The 18082-nt window shown below is 31.4% G+C and overlaps 4 protein-coding genes across 6 annotated transcripts; 3 read left to right on the top strand and 1 right to left on the bottom strand.

Moving 5' to 3' along the window:
* LOC120070690 (phosphoethanolamine N-methyltransferase 2-like) lies at positions 1-5017 on the top strand. Of its 2 annotated transcripts, none has more exons than XM_039022534.2 (12): positions 1-409; positions 517-632; positions 713-850; positions 923-1060; positions 1973-2116; positions 2315-2425; positions 2645-2789; positions 3152-3432; positions 3525-3686; positions 4002-4055; positions 4134-4208; positions 4704-5017. In XM_039022534.2, the coding sequence occupies exons 1-12, from the start codon at positions 376-378 to the stop codon at positions 4803-4805; spliced, it is 1500 nt and encodes a 499-aa protein (XP_038878462.1). In that variant the 5' UTR covers positions 1-375; the 3' UTR covers positions 4806-5017. The 2 variants fall into 2 exon arrangements, with proteins under 2 accessions (XP_038878462.1, XP_038878463.1); XM_039022535.2 differs by having other exon boundaries at positions 325-417.
* Positions 5018-6795: 1778 nt separating this feature from the next.
* On the top strand, positions 6796-10792 carry LOC120070925 (phosphoethanolamine N-methyltransferase-like). 2 transcript variants are annotated; one of them, XM_090310620.1, is made up of 9 exons: positions 6796-7044; positions 7124-7214; positions 7309-7382; positions 8685-8956; positions 9039-9200; positions 9307-9337; positions 9448-9522; positions 9606-9663; positions 10538-10792. In XM_090310620.1, the coding sequence occupies exons 5-9, from the start codon at positions 9193-9195 to the stop codon at positions 10591-10593; spliced, it is 228 nt and encodes a 75-aa protein (XP_090166746.1). In that variant the 5' UTR covers positions 6796-7044; positions 7124-7214; positions 7309-7382; positions 8685-8956; positions 9039-9192; the 3' UTR covers positions 10594-10792. The 2 variants fall into 2 exon arrangements, with proteins under 2 accessions (XP_090166746.1, XP_090166745.1); XM_090310619.1 differs by lacking the exons at positions 6796-7044; positions 7124-7214; positions 7309-7382; ... (1 more) ...; positions 9039-9200; positions 10538-10792 and having other exon boundaries at positions 9284-9337; positions 9606-10252.
* Positions 6828-8875, top strand: LOC150037594 (phosphoethanolamine N-methyltransferase 3-like). Its single transcript, XM_090310775.1, has 7 exons — positions 6828-6862; positions 6977-7044; positions 7124-7188; positions 7272-7382; positions 8059-8123; positions 8382-8518; positions 8685-8875. Exons 1-7 carry the CDS (start codon positions 6828-6830, stop codon positions 8873-8875), a joined length of 672 nt encoding a protein of 223 aa, XP_090166901.1.
* Positions 10793-12382: 1590 nt separating the features above from the next.
* On the bottom strand, positions 12383-17131 carry WOX1 (WUSCHEL related homeobox 1). The gene is made up of 4 exons (XM_039022836.2): positions 16755-17131; positions 16120-16428; positions 15249-15352; positions 12383-12808 (listed from the first exon to the last, which is right to left on the bottom strand). Exons 1-4 carry the CDS (start codon positions 16903-16905, stop codon positions 12383-12385), a joined length of 990 nt encoding a protein of 329 aa, XP_038878764.1. The 5' UTR covers positions 16906-17131.
* Positions 17132-18082: the final 951 nt, after the last annotated feature.

Genomic DNA, 18082 nt, shown 5'->3' with positions numbered 1-18082 from the left:
GTATCTCTGACTCATTTTGTTTAATTGATTTCCTTTCTTAAAAAGAAAAAAAAAAACTACTATCTTTCTTGTCTATTTTATATCTTATTACTAGTTTTGACTTAATATTACATGTAACTCATGATCATCTGTATTAGATGACACTTCTTTCAACATTTTTTTAAACATGAAGAATCGGATTATTTTGATAACAATACTTTCACTTCATTGATTGTGGTTGTACAAAAAAGGAAGAAGGAAAGAAAAACTTCATTTTCCCCTAATTAAAAATATTAAGATTAAGATTCCATTATTCTCCCTTTTGTAACTTCAACTCAAAAAGTCAAACTAGCTAATTTGTTCGATTCTCATCCCAAAGAAAAGCTCAACTCAACAATGGCGTCCTTCGTTAAATCCACTTCTTCTGACCGTAAGTTGGTGGGGGAAGAACAAACTCTACGATTCACAGATTCTTCTTTTCGAGATTTCACTTCCCGTTCTTATCAATTTGATTTGAAATGTTAAACCATAATTCAGGGGAAGAACGTGAGAGACAGAAGAACTATTGGATTGATCATTCCGCAGATTTGAATATCGAGTCGATGATGGTCGATTCCGATTCTCATGGACTTCACTCGGAAGAAACGGCTGAAGTAACTCACACACTCTCTATCTTCCAAATTTCGACTACAGTGAAAATTTCCAACTCTAAATCCAATTCTGACTTCTGCAGGTGATTTCGCTGCTTCCGCCGTACGAGGGGAAGACGGTAGTGGAGCTTGGGGCTGGCATTGGCCGTTTCACGGCGGAGTTAGCTCAAAGAGCGGCGCAGGTTCTCGCTGTTGACGTTATTGAAGATGTGATTAAGAAGGTAATTTTCTAAATGCAACCAAGCTTTTTGGTATTTCTTCTTCATTTTTACTTTGTTGTTTTACTTTTGCAGAATGAGAGTATCAATGGGCATAATAAGAATGTGAGGTTTCTATGTGCTGATGTGACTTCCCCAGAACTTGATATTCCTGAAGACTCTGTGGATTTCATCTTCTCAAATTTGCCGCTCATGTATTTTTCTGATGAAGAGGTAAGAACAATCTTTCTTCTTGTTCATTTTCTCCTCTTAGTTTAGAATTGATGGAGCCATGTACAATCTAGTGATAGTATGGAGGGAAGTGAGAGAGATATTTGTATACAAGTGAGGAGAGCATCTCAATTGATACAAGAAAATCTAGGTAGAATTCAATATATTTCAAGATAAAGACTCAGGTCAAATTGTAAATTATAGAGACTAAATATTTACTCATAAAAGTTCAAAGACAAATTGCTATAGTTTTGAAAGTACATGACTAAATTGTATCAAGTCAGAGATTTTTCTTTTACAATTTAGTCATGTACTTTCAAAATTATAGCAATTCATCAGAGATGTTGAATGGGTGTATGAACAACTATTCACTGAGAGGACTGACTTGGTCCTTTGTTTGAAAAGGATTGTTGGGATGAGAACATTATTGATTTCACTTGGGTTATTGTTGGATTTGCAGATTGTGAAATCCATTGGGTACTAGTTTTGAATTGTCCCCACCATTGTAGTAAGAGTCAATGCTTATTGATATGGTAGTTTAAAATTAGATGCACAAGCTAAAAGAAAACAGCATATAATATTCCACAAATTCTCTTCTCCCTTTCTCCTAATATTCACATTCATTTTCCGACGGATTAAGAGATTTAAGCTGTGATTTCTCTGCAGTTGGATAAATTTTAAGTCGATACAAAGCTCATGTTATCATTTTGTTTTATCTGCTCTGATCAATTGTTCAGTTTTGTCAATATGCATCCATCTCTTGGATCTACATCATATCTGAAATACGAATTTGATGGTAATCGTTTCTAATGAAGTACGTTAGCATTTAATTCCTTGGCGCTTCGAGGGAGCTTCTGTTTTGTTAGTAATTCTATGGTCTATATGTTTCCTCCAATTTTGGTTTGTGGACTGCAGGTAAAAATTCTGGCAGATAGGATGATCAAATGGTTGAAGGTTGGAGGTTATATTTTCTTCAGAGAGTCTTGTTTCCAACATTCTGAAAATTCTGATAAAAAGCACGACTTGTCTCACTACTGGGAACCAAGATTCTATTCAAAGGTTTGTCTTTTTAAGATTTTCTTTACGCCTCCCGCTTCGGCCTGTAACTTATTTTTGCACTTCAATGTGTTTTGTGCTTTTAAAAACAATGTTGGAACATAATAGCATCTATTGGCTGCTGCTCTGCCATTAAACTTCTTATTGCAATTTATGTTTGCAAAATACATACTATTCTTATCTAAACTAGTTACTTTCCAGGTTCTCAAAGAGTGTTATGCCAAAGATGATTCTGGAAATGTTTTTGAACTTTCTCTTCTTGGCTGCAAACCCACTGGAGTTTATTTGGGGAACAAGACGAGTCAAAATCAGGTAAACAATCCTTGTCTATGTCTGTTTATTCTGTGCTTGTGTGTGTGTGTTTTTTTCCCTAAAGAAAAATAGTGAATTTGGAGAGATTTATACCTCACTTGTTGAAATTATGGCGATATACTCATACAAGTAGAATCCTTGTCTGTTCTATTTTCTCGTTTTCCAATTCCTACATATCTTGAACCCAAAAGGATAAAACTCTGTTTTTGGGTTTTGCAGGTCTGCTGGATATGGCAGAAGAAGAAAAGTTCCAGCGAAGGCAAAGGATTCCAACGCTTTCTAGACACAATTCAATACAAATGCAACGGCATTCTCCGGTACGAGCGTGTCTTCGGACCCGGTTTCGTCAGCACCGGCGGAATCGGTAAGTGATAAATCAATTATTTAGGTCCCGGTTAGTTACCATTTCATTTTTTGTTTTTAGTTTTTTAAAATGAAGCCTATAAAGTCATTTCTACCTTTAAATCTTTGCTTTATCTACTTTCTACTGATATTTTAAAAAACCAAGCTAAAATTTGAAAAGTATATATATATATATATTAAAAACTTGTTTTGGCTTTTAGAATTTATATAAGAATTCAACTCTTACACTTAAAAAAAATGAAAACTATTAAGAAATTGAGAGGAAACAAGCTTACTTTTCAAAAATGAAAAACCAAATGGTTACCAAGCAGGGGCTTGAGAAATCTGTTTGAATATCTAATATGTCTTATCATAGAAAAACAGATACAACGAAAGAATTTGTAGCGCAACTGGAGCTAAAAGCAGGGCAGAGGGTTTTGGATGTGGGTTGTGGAATTGGGGGAGGAGACTTTTACATGGCCGAGAATTTTGGAGTGGAGGTCGTCGGAATAGACCTCTCCATTAACATGATCTCGCTAGCTTTAGAGCGTGCTATTGGACTCAAATGCCCAGTGGAATTTGAAGTGGCCGATTGTACAAAGAAAGTATATGCAGATAACATATTTGATGTCATTTATAGCCGGGACACCATTTTACATATTCAAGTACAATTATTCTATTTTTATCTATCTTTGTTTATTTTGTGTCTGATTTTTGGGGAAAGTGAAGAGGGATTGTACGTTTTGTTTTGTTTCAGGACAAACCTGCATTGTTTAGGTCGTTTTACAAATGGCTGAAGCCTGGCGGAAAGATTCTAATAAGTGATTACTGCAAGAGTAGTGGCATTCCTTCCCCTGAATTTGCAGAGTATATCAAGCAGAGAGGCTATGATTTGCACGACGTCAAATCCTACGGCCAGGTAATTTTTCACCCATCACAAATTGAAATACAACTCAAATCTCAAGGGTAAAATTGTAACGTCTTGAAACCTAAAGACGAAATCGAAGCCAAACTCAAAACTGAAGGACTAAATGGGTAACATTTTGAAACTTAGTGACCAAGTAGATATTAGACCCGATTTTTACAACTTGTCCTAAATCTATAAGTTTGAAGACTAAATTTTTACGACTGAAAGTTTGAAATTGTAATTACAGTTACCAATATAGGGTCCGGTTTTTGCAACTTGCCCCCAAATTTTTGTTTGCATCTGATCTATTAAATCAACGATGAACAGATGCTTGAGGAAGCTGGTTTCAGCAATGTGGTAGCAGAGGACCGAACCGATCAGGTTTTACTTTTCACATCATTTAATTTGCAAATATATATTAATTTAAAACTTTGTTGAGATTCTTCTTCTTCTTTGCAGTTCATCAGTGTTCTTCAAAGGGAACTAAACACTGTTGAAAAGGAAAAGGAAGCATTCATCCATGACTTTTCTGAAGTGGGTCTCTTCTTCTCAAATTTCAAGCCCTTTGAATTGACTTTCTAATCGTTTAAAAGAATGTTTGAAAAAAACAAGTCTTTAAACACTCGGGCCCTATTTGATAATATTTTTTTTTCGATTTTTGAAAATTAAACTTATTTCTTCCCAATTTTATATAATGATTTGATGATTTGCATTTTATTTCAAGAGTTGTATTCTTAGCTAATTTTAATTTTTTTTATTTTTAAGTTTTCAAAATTTCGTTTGGTTTTTTTGAAAACACGGGTAAAAAGTAGATAAAAGAGCAAGAAATTTAGAGGTGGAAAGAATGGTTATAAGCTTAATTTTAAAAAACTTTAATAAAAAATCAAATAGTTATCAAACGGGATCTTACAAGATGAATGAAACATGCTCTTTCATTTAATTTACCACTCATATAGATTTCATTCCTCTTGTTTTTAATTTGTAATTTTGGGTTTTTCTTTTTTGGTTGATTTTGTGAATATAATGCAGGAAGATTACAATGATATTGTTGGAGGTTGGAAGGCAAAGTTGAATAGGTGTTGGTGTGGAGAGCAGAAATGGGGATTGTTCATTGCCCACAAAACAAAATGATCAAAACACCAACCTTTATTAATGATCAATTACTTTGTTATTCAGCAATTGCATCTATTGTTTTTCTTTCTTTTGAATTCAATAATTATATTGGTGAAGATCATACCATGTCTTAAACGATGGTAATACTTGTGCTACCTCACTACTCGATTGAAGTATGTTTAGATTGATTTTTATTGTCAATAATAATAATTAAAAAAAACATTTGCAAATATAGCCAATCAAGCCAAAAGTATTAGTTGATATAATAAAATACCAAAAAAAAAAGAGAGAATACTAATAAAAAATTGTAGATATGTTAATCCAAACTAAGCACACTTAACTTTAAAATTCTTATGATTGAGCCACCGAAAAGCAAGATGCACCTTGTTGATATAGGTAGTAACTTTTAATTCTTTTAAATCATTCTTAACCATACTTTCATGTCCTCATGATCCCTCTTATTCAGATGTGATATCAATTTATTCATGTACCTCTCTTAAACTCGGGTCGTTACATTCTTTCCTATCAGATTGGAGTTGGACACATCCATGGTGAAAAATTTCCACCGAGAAATTTCAACAAGGAAAATTTCGAGAATATTTCTTTTTAGAACTTTATAGTACTAAATTTTTGTCAAAATGTCGATATTTTCACAGTTTCTAGATTCGATATCGACGTGAGGGATGAATCGATATTTCCATTATATTGTAAAAAATCTGCAAAACTAATAATTAAGCAATAAAATATCACTAATGCAAATATAATATAAATGATAGATATGTTAACTTGCTTAAAAATCACAAAATATTTATTTACTAATTTTAATTTATTTTTTGATTTTTTTTTCACAATTTTTCCAAAATATCAATCGAAATTGAAATTTTATTGATATGTCCATCAAAATTTCCATGAAATTAAGACTTCAATATTTTAGTTATCTATTTTACACATTTAACTAATTTCAAGTTTTTTTTCCAGTTTTATGATCTTGATTATATGCTGTTCACACGAGATTTCATGAAAAATTTAATTCGTGGAATTTGAACTTTGTATTTGTATTCATTTCTTTAATGTAATGAGTGCAATCTCTAATACATAATCATTTGATGTTTTCTCTAAAAAAAAACTAATCTTTGGGTTTGTTAGTCTTCGTGGATGATAGGCGTTTGGGCTTGTTGATATGACCTTTGGACTTATTGAGTATAATACAATTCGTATATGTCATGTCAAATAGCACATATATATACATTCATGAACTTAGGTCCAATATTGCATATGTTTCAATTACTCGTATATGAGTATGATACAATTTAGAAAATAAAGCATGCAACTTTTCTAATATACGTTTTTCATTCGAATCAAAAGAAATAATATATAGATCCTTCACATTATTCTTACTATCAGTTTCAATATGATAAACCATTGTAATGTATATCTTTAAAACTTAGAAAATTTCTCTTTGATTGACCAGAGAACAATGCATTATTAATTGTGAATTTTGTCCCTAGGTAAAATAATATTTGATTTTCCCAAACCTTCAATCAAGTTTGCAGAATTTGATATTGTATTTACTTATGCTTTCAACATTGTCAATTTGAAAAAATATCTTTTTTACTTGTAAGTATTGTGTGTAGTTATACTGTTTCTAGATATAGATCTTCTTTGCTAATTTTTTAATCACCCAACATATAAAAATGATCAATATTTCTTCAGCGAGGGAAACTATATGAGCTCGTGTTGATAATATGTTGTGAAATTCAGGAGTACATCGGAACATAATGGGAACACGAATATGAAGAAAATATAATATAATGATATATAGATATAATAATAAACTAAAACTATAAAAATCGGATAAAATGAAAATTTGATGGAACTTTGAAGTGGATTAACTCACTAATGTATGTTCTTTCAAGATGCATCAAATATCACTATTTATAGAATCTGATACACTTGGGTACTATGCATAGTTGAATAACATAAAAATGACATTTATAATAATACGATCATTTTCCTTTATGTAATCTCAATTCTTCAACAATGGCGTCCTTCGTTAAATCTAACTTCTTCTGGCCGTAAGTTGATGGGAGGGAAGAAACTCCTAAATTGATTTTGATTTGAAATGTTAAACCGTAATTTAGGGGAAGAACGTGAGAGACAGAAGAAGTATTAGATTGAGCATTCTGCAGATTTGACTATCGAGTCGATGATGATCGATTCGGATTCTCATCAACTTCACTCGAAAGAAACGGCCGAAGTAACTCACTCACTCTCTATCTTCCAAATTTCGACTACAGTGAAATTTCGAATTCAAAATCCCATTCTGATTTCTGCAGGTGACTTCGCTGCTTCCGCCGTACGAGGGGAAGACGGTGGCATTGAAGATGCGATTAGGAAGCTAGTTTCCGAATGCAACCAAGCTCAGTGGTATTTCTCCTTCATTTTTCTTAGTTGTTTTAGTTTTGAGAATGAAAGCATCATTAGAATGTGAAGTTTCTATTTGCTGATGTGACCTCCCCAGAATTTAATATTCCTGAAGGCTCTGTGGATTTCATCTTCTCAAATTGGCTGCTCATGTATTTGTCTGATGAAGAGGTAAGAACAGTCATCCTTCTTTGTCATCCTCTCCTCTTAATTTAGTATTGATGGAGCCATGGACAAACCTAGTGATAGTATGGATAGAAGTGAGAGAGATTTTTGTATATAATTGAGAACATCTTAATTGATACTAGAAATTCTAGGTAGGATTCGATAGATTTTATGATACGAACTAAATCATTGATTCATTACAAATTGTAAAGTACAATGTCTAATTTATTACTTATTAAAGTTCACGGACTAGATTGTTACAATTTTGAAATACATGACTAAATCATTACAAATGAAACTACATTGTTACTTTCAAAAAAATCAACGACCATAAGTGTTTTTCAACTTTATTTATTTATTTTTTATCAATTCAAAGATATAAAATGGATGGATGAACGACTATTCGATGAGAGGATTGGCTTGGTAGTCCTTTGTTTGAAGAGAAAATTGTTGGCACGAGAACATTATTGAATTCACTTGGGTTATTGAGGTATTTGCAGATTGTAAAATTTATTGGGTGTTCGTTTTGAATTACCCCCACCAATGTGGAAAGATTCGATGCTTTTTCATATGATAATTTAAAAGTAGATGCACGAGCCAAAAGAAAACAGCAGATGAGATTCCTCAAATTCTCTTCTTGCTTTCTCCTAATATTCACATTCATTTTTCGACACGTTTAAAGGTGAAGAGATTCAAGCTTGTGATCTCTCTGCAGTTGGATAAATTTTTAGCTGATACAAAGCTCGTGTTATCATTTTGTCTTATTTGCTCTGATCAATGTTCAGTTTGGTCAATATGCATCTATCTCTTGGATCTACATCATATCTGACATACCAATTTGATGGTAATCGTTTCTAATGAAGTACACTGTCATTTAATTCCTTGGCTACAAACTGGAGTATTATCTGTTGATTTCAAGGTTGCTTCTTTGTAATTTCATCTTCTCAATGGAATTTCATTTTTTGAAGAAAAAAAATTGGCATTGTTCCATATTTCATGCTATAGATTTGCTGGATATGCCAAAAAAGTTTGTTCAGACAATGATAGCGGATTCCAACTATTCTTAGACACAGTTCAATACAAGAGTAGCGGCATACCGCAATACGAGCGTGTTTTTGGACACGGATTTGTCAGCCCTGGAGGTTTAGTTATGAGTACACAATGAGATTTTAAAAAATTCAAAAGATTTTACTGCTTGAACTCTGTTTAGCTATTTGATTTCAAGAGATCAGAAGCAGTTGATTTGCTTGAGTACATGCAAACCTCTACAATCCTTATTTGTTCAAGTGATTATTTGTATTTGATCAGATACAACAAAAGAATTTGTGGCCAAGTTGGACCTCAAGCCTGGCCAGAAGGTTCTTGATGTTGGTTGTTGCATTGGGGGAGCAGGCTTTTATATGGCGGAAAATTTCAACGTTGAGGTTGTCAGCATCGATATCTCCGTCAATTTGATCTCTCGAGCATTCCATTGGACTCGAATGTTCCGTCAAATTTGAAGTTGCCGATTTTAATAAGAAAACATATCCGGACCATAATTTTGATGTCATATACAACCGTGACACCATTTTACACTTCAAGTAAGCCATCTAAAATTTAAGAAGACAATGTCTTGGCATTGCAAACAAAGTATACTTCAACATCATGTTTGAATTGTTTCAGGACAAACCTTCTCTGTTCAGATCATTCCACAAGTGGCTGAAGCCAGGAGGAAAACTTTTTATAACTGATTATTGCAGAAATGCTGGAACTTCGTCATCCAAATTTGCCGAGTACATCGTGCAAAGAGTGTATGATCTGCATGATGTAAAAACCTATGGTCAGGTACTTCAGTGAACAATTTTCCAGGGTGTTTTCATTGGATCTTTTTCAACATATTAACTTGTTACTTTATTTATTTTCATTTGATGATTGAGGATGCTGGTTTCAGTGAAGTCGTTTCGGAGGACCGCATGTACCAGGTCTGAATTCTGCATCTCTTGCTGATATTATGAGCAAATGACATGAAAAGAAACTGTAAATTGTCTTCATGTTCTAAATTCTAACTCATAACCTTTCATTCTCCATTCAGTTTATACAAGTTCTGCCGCGGGAACTCGAAGCCGTTGAAGAGCAAAAGGACAGATTTATCCATGATTTTTCTGAAGTTGGTTCTTTCTCAGTTCTACCTTCATGTAGCTTATTGTCTATTCTGTCTACCAGATCTCTCACTTTCTATATGAACCACAGGAAGGTTACAACAACATCGTTTGTGGATGGAAGGCGAAGCTGAACCGAAGTTTATCCGGTGAGCAGGGATGGGGTCTGTTCTTTGCCAAGAAAATAAACTGAATTCTGATTGCTAATATAGAATTTCCTCCTCTTGCCAAATCAAGCTTAGCAGTAATTGGCTAAAGTGAACCTAGTTCAACGATCATTGGCATGACCTTCTTTTTTAGAGATTGGAAGTTCGATTCCCTATCTCTGTAGTTATGGTACTTAACAATAATATATTGACATGTACTCGTTCTATTGAGGTTAAAAGTTTATATCATAGAATACATATAGTTTATATTGTAGATATATTGGACAAATTATAAAACTATTTTGGTCTATATACTTTTGGTTATGGTTCTTTTTGGTCTCTACACTTTCAATATATTCATTTTGGTATTTTGGTCCCCGTACTTCCAAAGTCACTTTCTTGGTTCTTTCATTTTCATTTTTAAAATCCAAAATGGTTACTTTTTTAAAATTCAAGTATTAAAATAAACCAAAATTGAAAGTACAATGACCAAAATGAATATTTTGAAAGGATAAAGACCAAAATGAACTAAATTCAAAAGTATAAATATCAAAGTAGTGTTTAAACCTAAAATAAATTGAGGATTTGTAAGGAAGTGTGAGAATTCCAATCTAAATGTAATAATGATTAAACAAAACTTTTAACTTTAGGGAGAGAAACTTCTATGTCTGTGTCACAAAGATATAGTATAATATAATATCCTTATAATATACTAAAAATGGTAAATTAAAGAGAACAAAAAGAAAATAGTTGAAGTCAATATTTTAAGAGTTGATTTCAGAATAGAATTCTTTCAAGTTTAGAGCTGAGCTTACATATCAACATCAAAATTCTGACGTCATCCTTTTTCATCTTTTTCCCTTCTTCGCCGTTGCAGACATCTCGAAGGTCGATTCACATGGCAGAACCCATTTTTTGCCATATCACAGATAAAAGCTTTCTTCCTTATCTCTCTGTCACCTTTCACATGTCTCTCTATCTCTCTCTCTCTCTCTGCTATATTCTATTCATTCTTCACCATTTTATTTCATACCAAAACCATTCTCATCTCAAAAATAAAAATCAATTTATACTTCAAAACAAAACGCTAAATAATAATTACATCAATTTAATTCAATTTTAAAATTTTATATTTGAGTTGATTTTTTTTTAATTATTATTTTTAGGATAACCATTTCTCAGCCTCCTAAATAATTAATGTAAAAAAAAAAAAAAAAAAAAAAAAAACACCATCATTTCAAACAGTATTGTATTAGACATGGTCATATCTATCATAGCCCCCAACACGATGGTTATGTCTATCGCGATATTCATTTTTGTCCACTTGATATAGTATGTGTTATGGATGGACATGTCTATCGTAGCTCTAATGCGATGACCATGTTTATCGCAAACTTCATTTTCCCCACAAATATTGTGATGGAGTGGAGAAAAATAAAGATCGCGATATACATGACCATTGTGTTGGGGCTATGATAGATATGATCATCCCTAGCACGATACTATATAAATGTAGTAGTGCACAAACGAAACAAGATGTTGGATTTCATATGTTTGTGGAGGTGGGTCATTAATCATTTTGTATATGTGAAAGGATCATCCGTACAAAAATCTTTTGATTTAGATTTTTTTATTTGATTTTTTAGCTATTTTCACTAATCTCACTCAAATCAGCTCTATTTCACTTAAATAACATTATCTTAGAGAAATGTTATTAAGTAATTGTTTTTCTGTAAGCCGAAAAAAATAAAGGAAGAAGAGTATGAAAAATCTTTCAAAATTTAATGAAAAAAAATTTACTATCTATTGATTAATGCATTTCTCTTTAATTTACATTAATTACTTGTATTAAAAGTAATTTTATACAAGCATAGAAATTATCTATTAATAATTTTGAAATGAAAGTCTAGGTCTAAATTGATTCACTTGTAAACGTTTAGATTTTTTTTTTAATTCAACAGATTGGGACACAAAAACCAACAAAAACAAATGATTAAAAAGAGTCAAAATGAGAAGCAGAATCCACCCATGGAGGGTCGAATAATGAAATCTACAAGCATGGGTAGCTAACTTGTGTGCAACAGAGTTACACCTACAGTTGGCCCAAAAAAAGCCAAGAATAGAACTACGGGAGTAGAAGTCATGAATGTCATCAACAGAAACTTGAATCTCATTTGCATAAGATATTTTTCAATCAAGAGATTCCAAAGAATTTTGGAGTAAGTTTCAACCAAATTTAGAGTTTAATTTGATATAATCATTAGTTTAAAGTTTCACTTATATATCTTATCAAATCTTGGAGATGTAAATGAATTTTTTTCCAAACAACTTTTTCCTCAAAAATTTTCTTTGATTATATCTCTAAAATTTCGATTTGTGTCAAATAGAATAATGTATTTCTAAGACAATGTTTGTAAAAACTTCGAAGATTTATTAAAAAAAAAAAAAGGTAGAATTTTTTAACAGCACCGGTTAAGATTTAGGATTTAACATTTTTTAAAATTCAAATACTTATTATTAGGTATAACTCATTCTTGATATCTATGATGATTCTTCTTTAACATCGACATTTTATCTTAGTTTTCACATTTTTATCGGAATTATATTTAAAACCTTTTGTGGAAAAAAAACACACACACATTAGAACACTCTCTGATCTCTTCTATTCCTATATGGTAACAAAAATAAGTCTTAACATTGACATAACATGGTGAAAATGAAATCAGTTTTTGAGTGGAAGAAACTCAAAAAACTGGAAACTACAACTTGGAGATAAGGTGGTGCTTTTGATCACATTGTCTGAATCCGACATGATCGCTGGCCAATCATCCCGTCGTCCTTCTCTCTCGCCGTCGTATTTGTAAAACTTGGTGCTGCATAGAGGAAACAACTGAAGTGTCATCGTTTTAGATTCTTCTTCGCCATCGTTATCAACGACATTGTGTCGTTGGTCTCCGGTGCGGGATTCGTCGACACTGTTTAGATGTTGGGTCTTCCTTGTAGGGTTTATGAGTTGACAATTCAATATATTATTGTATTTCCATGTTCCATCTCTTTCCACTGACTCTCTTCTTGTTTCCTGTTCTTCTTCTTCTTCTTGTTGTTCCAATTCAACAACTTTTGTTTTTCTCTGTGTTTCTGCACATTCCTGCATGGGGAAGATTCTCCTTTCATTTGTCTATCAATCAATTAATATAAATGTTTTGATATCGTTCTTTAATATATTATATGTTGTACTTTTTAAAATTAAAATACTTTATATGATCTTCAAACTAGATTTGAAGACATTTCAAAACCCATAATCCCTAAACTTGAACTTAAACGGATGTGTTATAGTAAATTTAATCAATACTGTTAACACTTTTCCTCTGTTGTAAGCTTCAAATGAAAATCAATATTAATTAGAGAAGAAATAACATTTCTTGAGGGCTATCCCAAGCTACTCTTATACCATATATTAATTAATAATCAACTCAAAAATTTAAGCCGGTGGGTTAATATCCATGTAAAGAGGAAAAAAAGTTGCCTACATTTTTGTTAGCTAGTAGAATATCCACATAACTTTCTAAACGATACATTTGTAATGACTAAAAAGATATGATAAGTTAAATCCACTGAAATGAAGAATACACCATATAAGAAAGTTAGACATCTACTAATCAAGTCAAGGAAAACACATATAGTAAAAACGTTTATGTGAGATTTAAAGCATATTTGAAATTGACTTTGAATGATTAAAATCATCCAAAAACGTGCAGTTAACGATTCAAAATCATTTGAAATGTTTGATTTTAAACTTTTGAAAATAATGATCGATCTAATGTACGTTTAATAGTAATTCTAGATACGAAAAAAATGATTTTAACAGCATAGAACACACTTCTAAACAAAGGGACACACCAATGATGAAAGTACTAGACAATAGAAAGAAGCAAAGAGAAGTATAGGGAACAAAAGGGAAATGTGAGATTGAAAAAGGAGGGAAGAAAGAAAAAGAATTGGGGATGTCAATGTCAGGAAAGTTTTGTACAAATTTCTTTTTTGAATAGAACATAAAAAAAAAGAGTTGAGGATATATTGTCATTTGTGAGCAAAATAGGGGTAAAGTGAAGGACAGCACAAAACCCCAAACGTTTCTCATCTCCTACACTATGCCAACAAATGCACCAGCTTTTGGGCCCCCCTTTTTCATTTCCCAACAAATCCATTTTCCATTCTCCCACACTTCAAAAATTAAACTCACTTTTTGTAACTCAAACCTCCACACATTTTAATCTAATTTCTATTTCCCCTTTCAATTTTAAGATATTATAGTTTCCAATTTAGTTTCATTTTAATTACTCGATTTCATAATAGTTTTAGTACGTATATTTTGAAGTAGTAACCCTTGATCGTGGATTGGATTGGGTTGAAGTACTTTTTAAACCCAACTTAAACGTTTGAGTCGTAGATTTCTTCAACTTAAATAATCTTTATTAAAAAAATGAATCTAACTCAACTCGACTGTGAAATATTTGGATTAGATTAGTTGGGTTACTCAGATCATTGATTTAAATTTTTGTTCTAAAAATAAGTAAAATGTTATTACTTACAAATTTGATTTAATTTTTTTTATATATTAAATTAAGATTAACAACTCAATTTCAATTTATATAATGCAAATTTTCTTTCTAAAGTACTAAAAAAACTATTTTTATGAGTTGCTAGAAATAAATTATCTAAAAAATAATGAAATTAAATAAGAAAAATAAATATATGTATATATAATTGTATCATAGATAAAAAAAAAAAAAAAAAAAAAAACCACAATTTAAAGTAAATAATAAGTTTGAATTGGTTCGAGTTGGTTTGTGTCATTTTAGGTAAACTCTTGAACTAATCCAACTAAAAAAATTTAATTTATTTGAACCCAAACCCAATCTAAATAAGTTGATAATCCAATCTAAACCACACAGGTTGGGTTGGGTTGACCCTACTAACTACGATAGTATAGGTTAATTTGTGAATGATAACAACAATATCAATTAACCACGAAAATAAATAGTAACTATAATCTTAATTATCTTTCCCATTTGTATGCATTAGCCCGTAGCCTTCAATTTTTTCTCTAACAATTTCAAAATGTAAGCTCTAAAATGAAACTTTTTAGGAGCTGTATGAGGTCCAAGTTCAATTGGATGGAATGAGCTATTATAATCCACCCAGTGTTTAGACCTCCAATTATAATAATTGATATTTCTAACTATTATAACTTAAAACTAACTACGGTGCTACTATTTCATACTCATTTGTTCTTTCTCTTGATTACAGTGTGTACTAGTTTCTACTGAAACTAAAATAATTTGCACTCTAAATAATATAATAACTAACTTAACGTCCTAAATGTCTTCTTAGAGTTTAAAAGTTCCATCTAGACATTCAACCGTACCTTAAAATTGGGTATTTTATATAATTTAACCTCTTTAAAAGTTGAAAACTTTGATATGGGTTTTGAAAAATAGGAAATGGGTTTTGTTCATTTATTTATTTTTTTTTAAAAAAAATGGGCTTTGAAGAGAGAGAGAGAGTAGAGAGAGAAAGAAAGAGACCTGTGAAAATAGAGTAGAGGAGATTATAGAGGGTGGTGGTGGTGGTGGCCTTCCCCACCTACACTTCGTCTTTGTCTCTTCAATTTCGTACCCTTTTTCTGCCTCTGTGTTGTTGACATTATCCAAGACAAGAAGAATTCAACCTTTTTTTTCTTTTTCTTTTTCAAACGACAATTACAATAAAAAGAAATAAAAGTTAAATTATCATTTTAATTTTTATATCTCGAAGTTCTATTCAATTTTAGTCATATACTTTTCATAAATTTTAAATTTAGTCATGAAAGTTAAGTTTTGCCAAAATTAGTTAAATAATAAAAGCTTTATAGTAAAAATATTGGTGAATAACGAAGAAAATGAAATTAACATTAAATAAATGATATGGATTAAATTTAAGATTTTTGGAAACTATGGACTAGTATTCAACAAATTTCAAGGTATAAGCATGAAAATGGTATTTTAGACTAGAAAGGAATTCTAACATTTATTTTTCTTCATTTCGGGTGATAATTTGATTCCATAAATTTTAAAGGTAATCTTTGAAAGAAATTGATTTTACATAAAATAACAAAATTTAATTTTATTTAATTGAGCCTGATAGGAATCTATCGATGATAGAAACTAATAGAAGTCTATTATCGATATTATGTGATAGATAATGATAGAAGTCCATCAGTGTCCATTAACATTTTTTTTCTATTTCTATAAATAATTTGACACTAAAAATTTTTCTAAATATTATAATAATTTTATAGTAAATATGGTAATAAATAACAAAAGAAAAAAACAATTTGTGGAATAGAAATAATATTTATTTATTTGTTTATTATTATTATTATTTTATTTTTTGGGTGTGTGGTGTTAATTTGTTTACCAGAATATTTGGTTTGTTCAGCGGCAGTTTGACGGCGTCGTTTTTGGCGCTCTCTAGCCTTGTGATTTTGAAACCAATAGAAAACGTTTTTGCCTTCTATTTTGCCGTAGCGGCGGAGCTGGGCGGTGATGTGTTGGATTTGGTCGGCGGACGGCGTTCTTGTCCCTCGCCGGTAAAGCTCCTCCAGAATTCTCAACTGCTCCGCCGTCGGATTCCATCTTGATGAACTCACTGTTACTGGTGTTGGACTTGATGAACTCTTTTCATTATTCAACAACTCTCTCTGGCTTTCCTCATTCAAAAGATTTGCTACAAATTAAAAAAAAAAATCAAACTAAAATTATTCCCAAACACAAAAGCTTAAGTTGATAGATTATAATAGAATGTTCAAAATTCCAACGATTGGTTCAAACCCTAATAACATTCTGTCAAAATCTATTTGCACTAATAATAATGATCGATACACTCGTTTTGACAAATGGTTGCAGTTTAAACCTATTATCCTAATAAATATTCGAAATAGTATCATATGCTACGGATCATCAATGTGAGCATAGTTGAACAGATTAAGATATTATATTCTCAACGATTGAACAAATATATATATATATATAGTTGAAAGGGATAATGCATACCGAGATGGTAATATTGGGAAGACAAGTTAGCGCCATTGACACGAAGGGAAGGCAAAGGGCGAGGGACAAGAGGCCGGAGCTTGCGACCGCCATGAAAGGCCTCAGAGAAGCAAAATTCTCCGCCATTGTCATCATAACCCAAAGTCCACATTCTCAAAGAGGAAGAAAGTTGGAAACTTTTTTAGCCTTTGGTTCAATAATAGTAATAATAATAAAAAAAAAAAAAAGACAATATTTATAATGTTTTTGTTGGGAGTTTATTAGAAAGAATGGAATGGTTTTGGGAATTGAAAAACAGCTGAGAGGGAAAGTAGAATGAAATGGGAAGGGAACAAAAAGGAAAGAGAAAAATTTAAAAGTTAGAAAAATGGGTTTTGTATAATAATAATAATAAGTAAATAAATAAATAAATGGGGTATTGGAAAAGTATTTCAAGTGTGTGTGTTTGAAGTTGCAGACATTAAGAGATGGTGATTGATCAATATAACATTACAGAGGAGAGAGAAAAAAATATTGGTTTATTTGTTGTTTGTAATGTTTTGTTTTTATTTTTGTTTTTGTTTTTTTTTATCAATACAAGTATAGGTCAGTAGATAGATATATAAACGATCATTTTAAAGGTTGATGATTCGATCTTACTCCTATATTATCGTTGAACTAAAAAAGTTAGTTTTAAATTTCTTATGTCGACAAAGTGATTAACATTGACACGAATGAGTGAATCGATAAAAAAATATTGATGAATTATAATTGGAATAACAACTTAACCATCATAATTTGGCTTACTACTCAATAAAAACCATGACTAAAAAACTTAGAGAGAATTAATGAGTTCAATTCATAAATTAATGAGTGGATCGATAAAGAAACAATGATGAAGTATATAACTAAAATAACAATTTAATCATCCTTTGAAAAAAAAAAAAAAAAAAAAAAAAAAAAAAAAAAAAAAACTCTCTTCACTCTCCTACGAGAGAAGGAACAGCCAGTTTGACTTTCTTTGTGGTAGCTAGGCTTGGTATTTGGTAGCATGTTTGCTAGTCTTTTCGAATTGAAAATTTAACCATACTCGGTGAACGTTGTTCTTTTTTAAAACTTGCTACTAGTTAGTTGCTTGCAACTCATAAGGTGCAGTCTTTCGTCCATTCATCCTCCACAACCAAATTCGGTTGAAACTAATAGGTCGAAGCAAAGGACGGTTGATTCAATTTATAATGGTTCATATATCTTAGAATTTAATATATCCTACGAGTTTCCTTGACACTTAAATATTGTTAGATAATGTATATTTTCTCGTAATATTAGTCTATGTGTGCATATACTAATCG

This window comes from Benincasa hispida, chromosome 2, assembly GCF_027475165.1.
Source record: "Benincasa hispida cultivar pf3 chromosome 2, pf3_genome.v1.1, whole genome shotgun sequence".
Taxonomy (NCBI): Eukaryota; Viridiplantae; Streptophyta; class Magnoliopsida; order Cucurbitales; family Cucurbitaceae; genus Benincasa; species Benincasa hispida.
The sequence above is the reverse complement of the archived record's forward strand: the minus strand, read 5'-3'. Positions and strand labels throughout refer to the sequence as shown.

Coding starts and splice junctions, on each gene's coding strand:
- LOC120070690 (XM_039022534.2), top strand. CDS start 376: ATGGCGTCCTTCGTTAAATCCACTTCTTCTGACC. Junction 1,061..1,972: donor TGTATTTTTCTGATGAAGAG/GTAAGAACAATC, acceptor TGTGGACTGCAG/GTAAAAATTCTGGCAGATAG. Junction 2,426..2,644: donor ACAAGACGAGTCAAAATCAG/GTAAACAATCCT, acceptor TGGGTTTTGCAG/GTCTGCTGGATATGGCAGAA.
- LOC150037594 (XM_090310775.1), top strand. CDS start 6,828: ATGGCGTCCTTCGTTAAATCTAACTTCTTCTGGCC. Junction 7,189..7,271: donor AAGATGCGATTAGGAAGCTA/GTTTCCGAATGC, acceptor AAGCATCATTAG/AATGTGAAGTTTCTATTTGC. Junction 8,124..8,381: donor TTAGCTGATACAAAGCTCGT/GTTATCATTTTG, acceptor TTCATGCTATAG/ATTTGCTGGATATGCCAAAA.
- LOC120070925 (XM_090310619.1), top strand. CDS start 9,284: ATGATTGAGGATGCTGGTTTCAGTGAAGTCGTTTCGGAGGACCGCATG. Junction 9,338..9,447: donor CGGAGGACCGCATGTACCAG/GTCTGAATTCTG, acceptor TTCTCCATTCAG/TTTATACAAGTTCTGCCGCG. Junction 9,523..9,605: donor TTATCCATGATTTTTCTGAA/GTTGGTTCTTTC, acceptor TATGAACCACAG/GAAGGTTACAACAACATCGT.
- WOX1 (XM_039022836.2), bottom strand. CDS start 16,905: ATGTGGACTTTGGGTTATGATGACAATGGCGGAGAATTTTGCTTCTCT. Junction 16,429..16,754: donor TTCCCAATATTACCATCTCG/GTATGCATTATC, acceptor TTTAATTTGTAG/CAAATCTTTTGAATGAGGAA. Junction 12,809..15,248: donor CCTCTACTCTATTTTCACAG/GTCTCTTTCTTT, acceptor TTCCCCATGCAG/GAATGTGCAGAAACACAGAG.